The sequence below is a fragment of the Cricetulus griseus genome (assembly GCF_003668045.3).
Source record: "Cricetulus griseus strain 17A/GY chromosome 1 unlocalized genomic scaffold, alternate assembly CriGri-PICRH-1.0 chr1_0, whole genome shotgun sequence".
Lineage (NCBI taxonomy): Eukaryota > Metazoa > Chordata > Mammalia > Rodentia > Cricetidae > Cricetulus > Cricetulus griseus.
The window spans coordinates 112250407-112266205 of record NW_023276806.1 but is presented as its reverse complement, the minus strand read 5'-3'; the positions used below and the strand labels follow the sequence as shown (position 1 = coordinate 112266205).

Below are 15799 nucleotides of genomic sequence, written 5' to 3'. Positions count from 1 at the left end.
GCACTAGAGGGGTATAAAAGATAGAAGCAGGGTCTTCAGTATTCAGTATGGAGCATTCATTCTCCAGCCTCACTGAGTAGAGGTTACAGTCTGAGGCTTGGTGAGAGGTCATGGAGACGGGATCAGCCCATTCAGCCTGAGGTAGAGGTAAAAAGCTAGTTCCCGGCTGCTTTGCTTTTGTGATATTCAGCTTGAAGTTTGAAACCCAATATCAGTCTCTGGGTCATTGATTTTTCATGTTACAAAATCAACTTGACACTTAGCATCAACACTTACAAGTAATACTTCATGTCAGGTTTTAAGTTGTGGGTCAGAAGATTCTGTCCTGTGGATGGTCTGTCAAGGTTTTAAGCTTCTACTGTATGTTTAATCTGAGTTCTGTCAGTAACTCTATACATGGTGGTTATGCTAGGTGTCCTGTCACAAGTGCCAGTGTAAAGATAACATTCATCCTATGACAGAAACAGAACAGAAACCTTCTTTCTGTTCTTCTTTCCTGTTCTTCCCAAGTGCATTTGACTGGATATCTGTACGTTAATAGACAAACAATGCTATTTCATTCCATAGATTAGATAATTCATAGATCTGAAGAAATCAGCATGATTATGAATGAGAATTGTTATCTTGTGATCTTGATAAACTATTCTCTCAGAGTTTTCTTACTTGATTTAAGTGTGTCTGTAAGGAACTGGGTTTGTGAATGACTTTGTAGGTGAGCCAGTTTGTTCAGAAATGAGGGCTGTGGTGACTACCCACCTGCTGTTGTGTTTATAAAATACTTGATAATTTCCATGTATCTAGAGAGATTAGAGACATCCCCTTTGTTGGGAGATAGGCAGAATTTTTCAAGTAACTCAACCTTCCTCTGAGCAATGAGTCTATATCATAAAGTAACTTTCTTTCACTGCTTATCCCTGTCAGTATATGGCAGATGTAAATTTTGAGTGTCTTTAATTCTTTGTGTGTTTGAGGAACTGGTTGAAGTAATCTTATGTCTTGCTTCTTAATCCTAGTGTCATTTACCACTTTAGTGTTAGAAAGATTAACATATTTGATGATATAGGAAAGGAAATTATTTTAATAGAGTTTTTGATATAATTCAATTACTAATGACTTGCCAAGCACACATTTGCAAACAGATTTTTTTCTTGTCGAATAAAAACTTTTAAAGTAGTAAATAGTATTTAGAAAGATAGGAAAGAAGAATTTTTTAAAACCTGTTTTCATAATATCAGTTCTTCAGGTGCTGGGGATGTTGCAGACCGTGTTTTGGCTCAGCTGTTAACGGAGATGGATGGGATTGAACAGCTAAAAGATGTAACAGTTTTGGCAGCTACTAATCGCCCAGACAGAATAGACAAGGTAAGAACTAAGGTGGTGTGGGTGTTGCAGTCATAGTATTTATGTCTTTTTGTATTGTTATTGTTGAGGTGGTGTGGGTGTTGTAGTCATTGTATTTATGCCTTTTTGTTGAGCTTGTTTTGTCACATCACTCTTGAGTTTTTCATTAAGAGGATGTTGGGGGATGTTAAACAGGCTCACTGTTGTAGTTACTTGTTACAGATTTACTACTTCCTGTTAGTGGACAAGAGAAACCTAGTGTTTTTGGAGACCCAAAGTCTCCCAATGTTCAGGAAACTTCTGAATGCAGTATTGACTGTGCATGACCCATTTGTACTTCTGCTGAGGGTATTAGAAACAGGTTTATTCTCAGGTAGCTGGAATCGTTGCAGTGGAGTCTTTGAGTGCAGATGAACTGGAGTTGGAACAGAGTAGCCAGCCTCTTCCTAACTCAGAATGTCATACCCTTTTATTGAGAATTACAGTGAGAAATGGAGGCTAGGATGGCTAGGTCCAAGGCCACCCAGGGAACTATCCTGTTAATGAAAGTATTTTGTAACTTTCTGGAATCCCCTTCCCCATCACTGCTGCCAGAAGCTTTTATTGTATTTCACTAGAAAATTAAATATTCAAGATTTATGTTTTCTATTTAGTTTAGGCTTCTTGAGAATTTTTTAGCATTTTCATTTATGCCATGATAAACGACTAAGCTATTTCATACTTGAGAGAATAATATTACCTACCATAATGTTATAGAAGCGCTGTCCTAACCATCACTTTGACTGTATTAGAATGAAAATATTCTGTTCTCCCAGTATGTACCTTAGCTATAATTCTCTGTATGGATTTATGTGCACTTTTTAAATTCTAACATTTAGAAGATCCTTTTGAGAATAAGAAGGATTCTTTCTGTTAGAAGATAATTTCTGTTTAGTTCAATTAGGCGTTTGGCTGTGTGGTGAAGGATTCTTGGTCAAAAGCAGATGAGAGGACTTGCTTACCTTACTGCTGCCCTGCTGTCTCCACACAAGCCAGCTGGGGTCTGAACATTGGTAGGATGTGGGTCAGTGCTGAACATCTCACAGGTGTTGTGTGTGGAAAGTAGGAATAAATTTTATCAAGGAGTATAGAACATGATGATGAAACCCTCAAAGGTTACCTCATTCAAATCTACCCCCAGTCAGAATACTATATTTTTTGTTTATCCTGTTAAGGTTTCCATTTTTTCAATGCCAGCTCTTACGGATACTTTTGGTTCCCCGATGTTGAATGCCTTCAATGTTAACTTTGTTTCTTGAAGTACGATTTTGGGTGTGTGGTAAATTTTCTCTGTGTTCTTCTAAATCAAACTAAATGACTTAGCCTGGCAGCTTTCATAAAGATTTTGTTGTGTAACAAACTGCCAAAGACACAGTTTACCTTCCCTTTTTCTTTACCTCTGTCATTTCTATTTAGAAGTTATAAGTCTGACATTGAAGCCTTTAAAACATTTTATGTTGAATAAACCAGTTTTTTTTTTTTTTTGGTTTTTTTTTTTTTTTTTTTTTTTTTTGGTTTTTCAAGACAGGGTTTCTCTGTGTAGCTTTGGAGCCTATCCTGGCACTCACTCTGGAGACCAGGCTGGCCTCGAACTCACAGAGATCCGCCTCCCGAGTTCTGGGATTAAAGGCGTGCGCCACCAATGCCTGGCATGAATAAACCAGTTTTCTGTGAATTGTTTAAATGTATGTATTGTTTACGGTCTCTGGAGCTAAATCATGATTTATATGAGAAGTGATACACTGCTAAACTTGTAGTAAGCTATCACAGTAAAGTAGAGTGGCTGTGGTATGAGTCATTGATATGGTGCTATACTGGAAGGCTGAAATAGTTTCAAGTTCACTACACCACTTCTTGAAGTTCTCTTAGTTTTTCATCTTTTACAATCCAGTTTTTAAGGCTAGTTGTTCAACTGGGCAATTCCTCAAAATCCTTTTATCTATAATTTTATTATGTAACAGTATAAATATTTTTAATGGCATCCAATCTTAGAGTGGCATTGGGACTTAGTTTGGGAGTCAGTGGGATTTATTCTTTGATATTTGGGATCACTGAGATTTTGGCATTTAGATATATAAGTATAGAAATTGAGATTCCTTGTTGTCTTGTTTAGCAGTGTCTCCTGATGTCAACATATGAATAGAGGTATATTTAATGACAAGGTTAAGTGTAGCTAATCTGATGCACTGAGACCTGATGTAAAGTTCCAACTCATAGTCTCACCCTTCTTTTCTAATTTACATTGGTAGGTGTTCATTCTTCTATAGACTGCACCTCCTGGACTCAGACTACTATAACTATTAATTGTGCTTCTACTTGTGCAGAACCCATGCTGTTTAATGTCTGAGAGCTTCTGCGCATAAGACTGATTCTTTTTGAGAATTTGTTTTTGTCCTTGATTCATTTTGTGTGAATTGTTCTCATTCACTTTCTTCCTTTTCCCTTTCTCTTCCTAACTTATGAAAAATGTGTCTTTTCTTTAGACTGTCTCATTAACCAGTCTTTCCTTTCATATTTAACATTTTGGGTTATTTTATATGGCATTTGTATTCTGTCTTCAGCATTATTTTTTGAAATGCATATATAAGATTATTGAAATTGACTGCATTTGTTTTAATTAGCATGTAAGATAGTAGGTTTTATTATGTTGTTTTCCCATATGTGTGTTGAATACTTGTTCATGTTAACCCCTACTGCCCTATTTTGTTTCCTGCCCCCTACTCCCCCCCTCCCCCATTGTATTTAAGTTTTCATACCACATTGACATTTGTCTTTCTGAGTTTGGATTTTTTCATGTTACATCATGATCCCTAGTTCTGTCCATTGTCTTACAGATTACATTTCTTTTTTTATAGCTGAGTAAAACTCCCTTGTGTATGTAGACATGGTTTTCATTGTCCATTCATCTGTTGATAGATTGTTAAGGTGGGTCCATATCTTGATTAGCAGTAAGCATGGATATTGTTCTGTATAAGGATAGTTTATGTCAATTTTATACAAACTAAAGTCATCTGAGAGGAGGGGACTTCAATTAAGAAACTGTCCCACAAGATTGGACTGTAGCAAGCTTGTAGGACATTTTCTTAATGATTGATGGGGGAGGGCAGGGGCTCAGCCCATTGTTGGTAGTGCTACTATCCCTTGGCACTACCTAGGGTGGTCCTGGGTTCTGTAAGAAAGCAAGTTGAGTAAGCCAGAGGGAACAAGCTAATAAACAGCACTCCTCTATGGTTTCTGCATCAGCTCTTGCTTCGAGATTCCTCCCGTTTGAGTTTGTGTCCTGACTTTTCTTTAGTAAAGAACAGTAATTTGGAAGCATAAGCCAGATAAACCCATTCCTCCCCAAGTTGTTTTGATCATGTGTTTCACCACAGCAATAGAAACCTTAATGAACTAGGACAGAGTAGTGCTGGCTTGGGTGCCTTTAGGTATATTTCCAAGCGTGAAGCAAGTCATATGTTACTTCTGCTTTAGTTTTTTGAAGCCTGGATACTCATTTCCAAAGTGTCCTGTTTTATTTGTACATTCCCACCAGCAGGTTTAAGTGCCCTTTTGCCCTGTCCTTTCCAGCATTTGTCATTCTCCTAGGATTGTTATTCTGACTTGTGTGTGAGGTGGAAACCCCCCCTTAGTCTTTATGTCCATTTCCTCCAAATTAAGGATGCTTAAGATTATTTTCATATATTGGCTTTTTATACTGCTTTTGAGTACTATCTTTTCTACTCAGATTGGCCATTTATTGATTGGTTTGGAGCACAGATAATGTCTTGAATTCTTTATATTATGAATTTTATTCCGCTCTGTGATTTATAGTTGGCAAAGATTTTCTCTCACTTGACCCATCCTGATAATTTTTTTCTATGCAGAAACTTTTTAATTTTATGTAATTCTATTTGCTTATTTTTTGAGATTATAGTATAATTACATCATTTCCCCCTCCCTTTTCTCTTCCGAAACTCCCTTATGTCCATCTTTGCTCTATTTTGTTAATTGTTCATGATTTTATATACTTGTATATTCATATATTCTTAATTATAATCTGCTCAGTCTGTTTGATATTACTTATGTGTATGTCTTCAAGGCTGATCATTTGTTATTAGATAATCAATTGATGTGCTCTTCTCTGGGTAAGAGTCTCTCCTACTCTGTGTATTCCTTAGTTACCTGTAGTTCTTTGCAACTTGATTCATTTGCAGTCATATTTTGGGTAGTGTGAGGAATAAGAATCAGTTTCACTGTGCTACATTTGGATATTCAGGCTTGCCAGCATTATTTTTGACAAGAGTGCCTTTCCTCCAATAGAGGTTTTGGCACAAGCTTCAAAAGTCATGTGACTATAGTTGCATGAGTTTATTTGGGGCTCTTTATTCTCTTCTCTTGATCTGTTTGTCTGCTTTTTTCAGTACCATTGTTTTTGTTGTCTGAGATATAATTGAAGGTAGATATTCTGATAACTTTAGCAATTGCTCTTTTAGCTGAAGATTGCTTTGACTATTTGGAGTATTTTGTGCTTTTAGATGAATTTTGTTTTACTTTTCAGTTTTTGTAAATAATGTCATTAGAACTTTGACAGGGATTACTATATTGATTCTATAGATACCTATATGCTAATTTCAGTAAAACAGCCATTTTCAAAATACTAATTCAGACACCCTAAGCGTGGGGGATAGGGGGCATCTTTCCATCTTCTAGTATTTAGTTTTATAAAGGCATTATTAGGAAGGCTCTTACGCCATAGTCCCATACTCAACTGTGTAACGCATGCTGGCTTCACACTTCCTGTTTCAGTATTCCAAGTAATAAGATTACAGGTATAGATGTATCATTTTCTGTAAATTTTTTGCTATAGTTTTGGGTATAGCCCTTCCCAAACCTTAGTCTTTCTAGGTAAGATTTAGAAGATGTACAATGTCACCATAGTGCCTTTACATAATCAAACATCAAAATTCAGGTAATATATATGACTAAGATGGCCAGGATCACAACAGTGACTGCTGTAGATAGTAGAATAGCTTGAAATTGACAAGAGATACCAAAGGTAGAGGAATTTGAAGACATGCAGTGAATTTAACTTCTGGTATTGATGAAAATTATTAAGCCTATTAGTTTTCTGTGTCTTTTGAAAATGTAGTAGACAATCCGTTACATTATTAAAGTCTATAATTTCTTCTTCTTTCTGAAATAGATGATAATAAAGCGTTCCAAACACTACCCCAAAAGGTGCCGTATATCAAAGTTTGTGCTTTCAGTTTCATTGTAGTTATGGGTTGGTTGGTTGTTGTTTCATTTTGAATGCTACCTTTCTATTACTAGTTTCTTTTTGAACACATCACACAGAAAGCAATTATCCAGGGGTGAAAAGGTGGCTTCTTTTTTTTTAACTATGAGATTTTTCAGAGGCGGGGGACAATAAATTACCCTTAAGTTGGTGGTTGTATAATGCCCTTCCTCCCCCCCAAAAAACCATTCTTTGACAGTGTTTTGTCAAACTACATATTTTCTCTTTTCATGGTTGTTTGTTGAGCTTATAATATTTCAGTTCTGTTTAATATGCTTTCCTGAAAACTACAAATATAAAAACAATTGTTCTTTAGATTAAAAATATTTAGTTGTATAATTGTTTAAAGTTGAGTCACTTTTAAATTTGAATAAAACTCCTTTCCTTTTATTGCATACTTTTAGATTCCTGAATTTTAGAACTAATGTTGAAATTAGCCAGAAACCAAAGTTATGTATTGAATATTTTAGAAGCGTTAGTAGAATTAATTTGATAATGTTTTAAAACTTATTAGAATTTTAGTAGTAATACAGTGCTATTTTTCTGTGTGGTACTCACTGTGTGTGTGTGTGTGTGTGTAGTATTTTAAGTAGTAGAGGTTAGCATACAATTTAAAAAACTTCTTTTAATATGTACAGTTTAATTTAAGTATCTATACATTTTAATACACTAAAATCCTAAAATGTTAGGGATCCAGACTTGCAATATTTTAGTGATATAGTGCACCTGAACAGATCAGTCTGTTCCTGACAATGGATTTGGTGTTGTAGTTACTCTTTTTTGACACAAGATGGTGATACTCACCTGAATGCTTTAGTGGAAGCTGCTCTGCTTTCAGAATAGTTGATACTTCTGTGTTGTTGATGTGTGCATTGTGTAATTTATGTGACATAAAATGAGAAGTTTATGTTTAGATTTATGTGAATTAGAGATAAATGAGATGTGAGCTTTAGGAAAGGGGAAAGTTGAACAGTGAAGTGATTAATCAGTTAATCACATGTTGGCTAAATGAAAGATCTAAAAGGCACCAATGTGTTGATTTGTTTTATTTTACATTCTGAAACAGCAGAACTTTGGTGTCAAAAATTAGATAGGTATGGTGGAGCTGCAGAGATGGCTGTTCTTCCAGAGGACCCACATTCAATACCCAGTACCCACGTTGCAGTTCCCAGATCTGTAACTCCAGTTCCAGGGACTCCAAAGCCCTCTTCTGATCTCCAAGGGCTGTTGTATATGTGGTGCACATACATGAATGCAGGTAAAACACTCATGCATATAATATAAAAATAAGATCTGGGAGCTGGAGGTAGAGGCAGGTAGATCTCTGAGTTTGAGGCTATCCTGGTTTACAGAGTTAGTTCTAGGACAGCTGTGGTTACACAGTGAAACGCTGTCTCTAAAAACAAACAAACAAAAAATAGAACTTGGAGTCTTAGAGAATTTGTCACAAAGTGGTATACCAAACCTTTGTAAGATTATATAAATATCCTGTGACATGGTTATATAAAGATTATATAAATATCCAATGACTTTCAGGTGATGTATATATGTCAGTCCTTATTTTTGCACAAGAATGTGCAGAGTTTCTAATAGTATAAATTATATCAATAAATTTGATCAGTAAGAAAATGCTCTTGAACAAAAAATCTTGAATTGAACATCTAAAGAAAATTTTAGCAAGTTGGGTGGAGATGAGGCTCTGTACTCCTCAGCTCTCTCCAGTTCTTTGCTTATTTTTGGTAATTTGTTTACCAAGAAAGACCTCACATTTCCCCTGCCTTTTTGAGTTCAAAGCTACATCTACAAGAAGGGCGCTTTCTTTCAAATGATAGTACCTGGCATTTGCTCTCAAGTAGAAAGAATTGTCATGCTTCATTGTTAACACATGAACTGGACCTAGAGATTTTACCGGTCTTTCAGAGATGTTATTCACTATCATGAGTCAGTTTGTTTAGTTTTCTTTGGTTGTATTCTTGTGTGTTACATATGGTGTAATCTCTAAAGTATGTCTCTTTTCTCTCCCTCACTACCTTAACTGCAAGATTATCTAGTTTTATAGAACAGGTTGGATAGGTGAGGCAGAATAGTGAGTAACAGTGTCACCTTCCATGGCTTTGAGTCTGTGATCAAGAGTGAAGTGTGTGACCTAAAGTTACACAGTGAATAACTTGATACCGAGCTTACTCAGAGTGATGTTTTGTTTTTAGAAAAAAAAATTGTAAGCCAGTTGTAAGATTGCCTTTTAGATGTCTGTTCTTATCCTCTCTCCCACTTTTCACTTTGTTATAGTACAGGAAAGTATTTATGATCATGCATAAATAGATGTGTATTATCTAATTAGGAATGTGAATGCAATAGGAAGCACTGAGCAAAGTGAGCAAGATATTTTCAAGTATATTTATTGGAGTTTTTAAGTTTCTTTCATTAATACCATATTTGAGGGCTTGACATTCCATTTGCTTCCCCTTTAATGAAATCTCTGCCCCTTTTTCAGATGTTGGCCGAGGCATGGCATTTTATGAGTGTAATAACTTTGTAAGGCTTATTCTTAACTTCTATAAAATGTCTTATTATTTGCTTAATATTTCTCTTTTTGCTATCCATATCTGAAATTCATAATGTGATCTTTGATATTCACATTATAATACTTGATGACCTGCAAACAGTGTGAGGCAGAGGAGAGGATAGGGGGATAGGGAAGGCAGAGAAAAGGTAAAGTTGAGTGGGCATTTTTCTATTTCTGTGACTTCATGTGTTTGGCAATTAAAATAAATAGAGTAAGCATTTGCAAAATAGTTGATAAGTTTTCTTTATGCTCCCAAGGAAATTTAACAGAAGACTGAGGGCACATATAAAACAAGCTAAGTAGAAATTGGCACACCACTGTACTTGGTGCGTATGTTAGTGGTATTTTTGGAGCCCGGACACACCCATTCATATACCATTGTATCTGGTTTTCATTTATCATGACAGTGATGAGTAGTCATTTTTTAGAATATAGCTGATGACTAATGTTACGGAGTCTCTGGACCTTTAAGGGAAAAAAAAGTATCATTTACTGAACCAAAGAAAGTGAAGCCTTGTGGACCATAACTGTTTGGATGAACTGTTTAATTTTTGGTTATTATTAGGTCATTCACCAAATGTCTGTATGTGTATGTGCCATGCAATAAGTAAGGTTATAGAGAAGGAAGCCAAGCATACCCTACAAAAATGTCCAACTTTTTTACCAGTTATAGTAACTCACAGATAGCTGATACTTTGGAAAAGTCCTGGGGCATGCTTGCATAGTAGTGTTTCCTTATCTGAAGCACGGGAAGTGCCTGGCATTATGTAGATGCTGAAACATGTTTTTTCTCTCTTGTTCTCTTGATTTGTGTGTTTGCCTGTTTGTTTTTAAATGGTGTTTAGACATGTTTTCTTACACTGTTTGTTACTGTACAGGATATCTCACTCTATTGGAAAGACTGTCATCTCTTGTGTTCACTGATATGTCCAGTACCTTAGACACATAGCACTAGTTAGTATGAACATGCCTTTCATGCCTTCTCAGCTTATCATAGCATTTGGAAAGCATTTGCTTTCACACATCAACTATAATTATACCAAACTAAATTGTGTCAGGTTTTAATTTTTGTTATATATACTTCATTGGAAAAACTAGTGTTTCCTATTTTTTTTTAAATTTCTCCCTTTGTCAAGTTTTATGACATATATATAGTGAATTCCTTGGAGTTTGTTTGGTACATTATGCTTTGAGTAGTTCCGAAATACTGCTTTGAATGCTTGCGATTAAAGCTTATGTTAACTACCCTGATGGCTTTGAGGAAGTAATGTAGAGAAGAACCTTCTTTAGGTAAGAAGTGTCTCATGGAACTTAGTTTTCTTTCCATTACCTTTGTTACTATTTTCTGATGGTGATCCATCACTTTGTTTACAAAGCTTCAAAGTTGGTAAGGAGAACATTATTCTGCAGCCAGATTTTGATGAATTGATGTTTCATGTTCACCTTTGTGGTCTAAACCCATGTCCGTCAGATAGTGAGAAAAGCCAAGTGTGGTGTGCTGGTTAGTGTTTTGCCAACTTGAGACAAGCCAGAGTCATCTGGGAGGAGGACAGCTCAATTGAGAAAAACACCTCCATCAGATTGCCAGTAGGCAGATCTGTGGGCTTTTTCTCAATTAATAAATGATGTGGGAGGGCCCAGGCCACTGTGGACTTGGCTACCCCTGTGCAAATGGTTCTAGGTTGTAGAAAAAATCAAGCTGCACAAGGCCAGAGCAAGCAAGCCAGTAAGCAGTGTCTCTTCATGGCCTGCCTGAGTTCCTTCCCTGGGTTTGCTTCATGATCGACTATAAATTGAAATAAGCTCTTTCCTACTTACATTGCTTTTTGTCATGGTGTTTATTGTAGCAATAGAGTTCAAACTGAATATTATGTCCCATAAGCAATCAGAATTTTTTTTTGGAAAGCAAGAATGCAGTTTAAATAAAACTAAAGTGTATTATTATACATATATTAATATTAATTCTAACACGGCACATTGAATCCATGAAAAGAATCAAAACAATCTAGAGATATTACTCTAAGGTAATAACTTGTTACTACTTTCACTTGCACATCTACAATATACCAAGTAATGTACATTATATTGTATTATTTCTAATTCTGCTAATAATTCCAAAGTTGAACTTGTTTTTCAGTTTTGAAGATGAGAAAATTACTACTCAGAGAGATTAGTTTTCCATAGTTGAAAAACTAACAAGTAATGAAGATAGTGCTGTAAGGTGATTTCATGTCTCCAAATTTGCCTTATCTTTTAAATCATATGGAGTCAGTTTCTCATATAATTAATTACCTCCATGCTGCTTACACTTTTTAGCCTTCACTTGAAGATTGCTTTAAAATTTAAATTTCTATGCTGTATCATACTTTTGAACAAGATGAAAGTTGTACCGTAGAAATGAGTTACTAATTCCAGAGACTAATAAATTATTTTGAAGTTAGTACTTCTTAAGGTGAGGTTGCAGATCTCATTTGCTTTTGTCTTGCTTATCCCCTTAAGGAGCTTGCAGTTAGCCTTTAGCCATGTTTACACATGAAAAAATAATCAAAACTGATTTTTATTTTGGACTTTTTAATCAATATTTTGTTCATACCATTAACAGGGATTAGCTTGCTGTGTGAGCCAGGAGTTGGCCATTACTTCATTTTGTCTTCTCTCATATATGATTCCCTTGTTTTCTAATTCAGATGTTTTAGTTGAAATGCCACATTTAATGAAGTTTTGTTGTTTTAAGATATTGTTTAATGTGTTTCTTTTCATTGGGATTTACTGGTATGTGACCAGAGCACTTGAATTCTGATTTAGCCTGGAATTTGATGTTCTATGGTTGTTACAAGCATCCAAGTTTTTAACTCTTCCCAGATTTCACATTTAACAGGATAATAGAGAGGATTCGTTACTACTCATTAAGAAAATGAGGGAAAACCACAGAGCAAGATAGAAGCTAGGATTTCTGGTCATGAAGTTTGTGTATGAATGTCTGTCACAACATATGAAAATGATACAGTGGAAAAACTAGGAGTTTTTTTTTTTTTCAGTATTAACATGGCAGCCCAGACTGCTTTTTGTTGTTTTTCTCTTTCCTTTGCCCCTGAAGACACTTTTCCCCAAGATATTTTGTTTAGTTTTTTTGTAGCTTGTGTCCATTTAAACATCTTTATTTTCCTACTTGCAGTGACACCAGTGATTACAGAAAAATTCAGTTCTGCTTGCCACCCACCCCTAGAATTGTTGTTAGCTCCAGTGACACTGTTTTCTGTTCTGTTAACTCTGCCCTTTGATGTCAATTGAATTTATTATTAATCATTATGATGTAGGAATTAGACACAAATTTGAATCCAGTCAGGTCAGTCACTGGTTGTGCTTTTTAATTTAAAACATACCCAATTTTCCCCCCATTATGCTGCTGTTCTGGTTCAGTTCTTTCCCAGGGTTATTGTGGTTGCTCTGAATTGGTGTCTCTGACATTGGTTTCCTCCTCTTCTACTTTATCATGATTCTGTTTTGTACAGTTCTTTCTGAAAGAATGTCTACCATAACAGCAATTGCCTGCTGAAGAATTGAAAATCCTCCTTTTGACTGCTCAAGTGTAGCCCTCCTGGTTCTCACTGTTGACAGAAGTCCCACTACCCCTGTCCTTAACTGTACCTTAGCAGTTGTGTCTGGCAGTCAGGGGTCCTGTACCTGCTGTGCTTATCTATTTACTCCCCATTTACTTGAAGATGATTTTTACCAGCTGTGGCTCACACTTAATAACCTTGACATAGTTACCTAGTTTCTGTCCTGAGGTGGTGATGTGGCTTTGCTGTTTTTCCTACTTAGTGCATCTGTTTTACACCTTGCTTCTCTGCTGAGTTGTTTAGTCAGTGATTTTCTGAAGTTGTTCATCCCTTGCTGGTTTTTTTTTTCTCCTTGTGTCTGATAACTTGAAGTCAGAAGACATCAAATTACTTTGAATAACTCTCAGATAACAGCTGTTATGTGGCTATTTGCCCACTGAATGAAAATACATACAAACATTCAAATGGTATTACTATCATGTGATTTTTTTGACATGAAATATTTAACCTTTTTTGGTTTTCTTGGGAATTCTAACAAAACCAACAATTAAGAAGAAGACTTTCAAAAAAAGTCTCGTAACTTTATCTCTTTTATAGTTGTAGAAATTTTTGTATCAGCAGGGGGCAGTCATACCAAATTTCATCCTGCTAGCTTATGAAAACATTAAATTTTTATTTCTTTAAGAGTTTTTCTATGTAGGACATGGTCTGCATTTTATAATGCATTTATAAGCAGAATTCAAAGTTCTTTATTGGTGGGTCTGTTGGAATTGTAATAAATATGTTTAGTTGTAAATGGTAAATAATCTTTTGTTGTTGTTGTTAAATTTAAAAAGGAAATTGGCACATAAAGCCCATTATTTTTTGGGTTTTTATGTTGGTTGGGTTTTTTTATTTTTTGTTTGTTTTGGTTTTTTTGGTAGGTGGCCACTTTACTTAGAAAGTTGTTTTGTATGTAGCTTAGGAGCTTTTCTTTTATTAAACTTTTTAGTTAAAATTATTATAGAATTCCTTTATTTTGTACTGTGAATTTGGGGATAATCTTTCAGAGGCTGAGGCATAGTACTGTAAAATCTAGCTGATTGTTTGGTCACATTTGTTCTGTTCCAGAGGCTTTCCTGGCAATTGCTGCCTACATAGGTAACCTTACACAGTGTTAGCCTGGCTCTTCTGAGGGAAAGAGAGTCTATTCTAAACAGACTTTATCATATACTGAAGGTCTCACTGTATGTTCTCTTTTGTGTCCATAATAAGAAGATTCAGGAAAACTGCCTTGTGTAAACATTTGAGTGGCTCCCAGACAAGTGCAGTCCTGTCTGTAGTGGGCAGGAAAGAGCGGTGTCCTGGAATGTTGCTGAGAAGGAAATCTCTTTTGTGTTCCACAAATGATATCCTTAAACTTTTTAAGAATGTAATTTAAAAATGACAGGTCTGTGTTTGTGTTCCTTCTGTTTATTAACTTGGCATGCATGTAGTTACGAAGTGCATTTAATTGGGAAAATACATTGTGTTTGAAAACACATCTTCCTGGTAGTTTTTTGGAAATTGGTAGAGATATGTCAGGGTAAATATTAAAACATTTTAGAACATGATTGCCACTCTTTGTTCTTTTGGCATAAACACTTAATGAATCTCTGCAGACTTAAAGAATACAGCTTCTACTACTCCCTCTGAGAACTTGCACTGAAGAAATAACATGGAAAAGTGGTTTTAGCACAGATTATATTTTTTTCAAGTTAGATGTGATGGGGTTTTATTTTGTTATTAAAATGAGTTGTGTAAGCTTAACTTTGAATGTTTAATGACTGGCTTTTTATGTGTTTAATTATGATAGTCAATAATTCAGTTAGAATTATATTAAAGTTTCTTTTTAATGACTGAAAAATAGTTATGACTAAACTTTTTAAGCAATTAGCAAAAAAATTCATAGACTAGAATTATGTCTAGTTTTCTGTGTTTGTGGTTTCTTTTCTTCCTTATGAACTCTCATCATTAACTACCTCATTACTTGATAATGATTCTCTACTTCAACCCTTCCTCTAAAATCCAGCAAAATGTACCAGGCCTCGTGATGTTCCACATGCTGAGGCAGGAAAGATCTTGTCTCAAAAATAGAAAACAAAACAAAAGTACAGCAAAATAGAGAGTGATCTTTAATAATGTTCAAATACAGGATTTTTAAATGCTTGTTGATGATTTTAGAAAATTATTTCATACTTATTATGATTAGATAATTTTATTGATGCCTTACTTATTATGCCTTACTTCACACCAGTGGTTCTCAACCTTCCTAATTCTTCGACCCTTTAATACAGTTCGTCATGTTGTGGTAACCCCCAACCATAAAATTATTTTCATTGCTACTTCATAAGTATAATTTTGCTACTGTTATAAGTCATAATTAAATACTTTGGAGTTAGAGGTTTACCAAAGGAGTTGTTACCTACAGGCCTTACACCCTTTTATTTGCTTAAAATATGTTGAACATTATTCTTCATATTTTTTATGCCCATTCTCCTAAAACTGTTACAAAGAATCCCGAGTGTTGGGGCTGCAGTATTTTTCTTAAGTCTTTGAAAGAGAAGAGAAGATTTGTGCTACTACAAGGCTGCTAACACAAGTTGATAAGATGGTGTCAGGCTCTTGTTGCTGAGCTGAATTTTCATCCCCTCCCTTTGTGGCCATTTCCCATGAACCTGACTGCAAGGTCACTCTTCTGCTATAAGTAAGGTCTGTAAAACAGTATATTGAAATACATTTTCTCTTTTGAATGCTATCGTGACCATTGAAATATGGCACATTAAATTTAGGATTTTTTAAGTGATGCACCTATAATGCATTGTGTATCTTTTTGCTTATCTAGTTTTTAAGTTAGGTACTATTATCATACCTGATCCTATAAAGAAGAATATGTACACAGGAAAGAAACCTGATGAAGGTCACAGAGCCAAGAACTAGAGTTTTGACAAATGCAGAGTTTATGTGAGAGCTGCATGATTACAATTTACAATGATT

The 15799-nt window shown here is 35.3% G+C and overlaps 1 protein-coding gene across 4 annotated transcripts in view; it reads left to right on the top strand.

Annotated features, from left to right (window-relative positions):
• Spata5 (spermatogenesis associated 5) overlaps positions 1-15799 on the top strand; it is a 178001-nt gene that overhangs the window by 49530 nt on the left and 112672 nt on the right. For all 4 annotated transcript variants that reach the window (XM_027391951.2, XM_027391953.2, XM_027391950.2 and 1 more), the window contains exon 14: positions 1236-1362. In XM_027391951.2, the coding sequence (XP_027247752.1) occupies positions 1236-1362 (127 nt within the window). The remainder of the gene's footprint in view (positions 1-1235; positions 1363-15799) is intronic.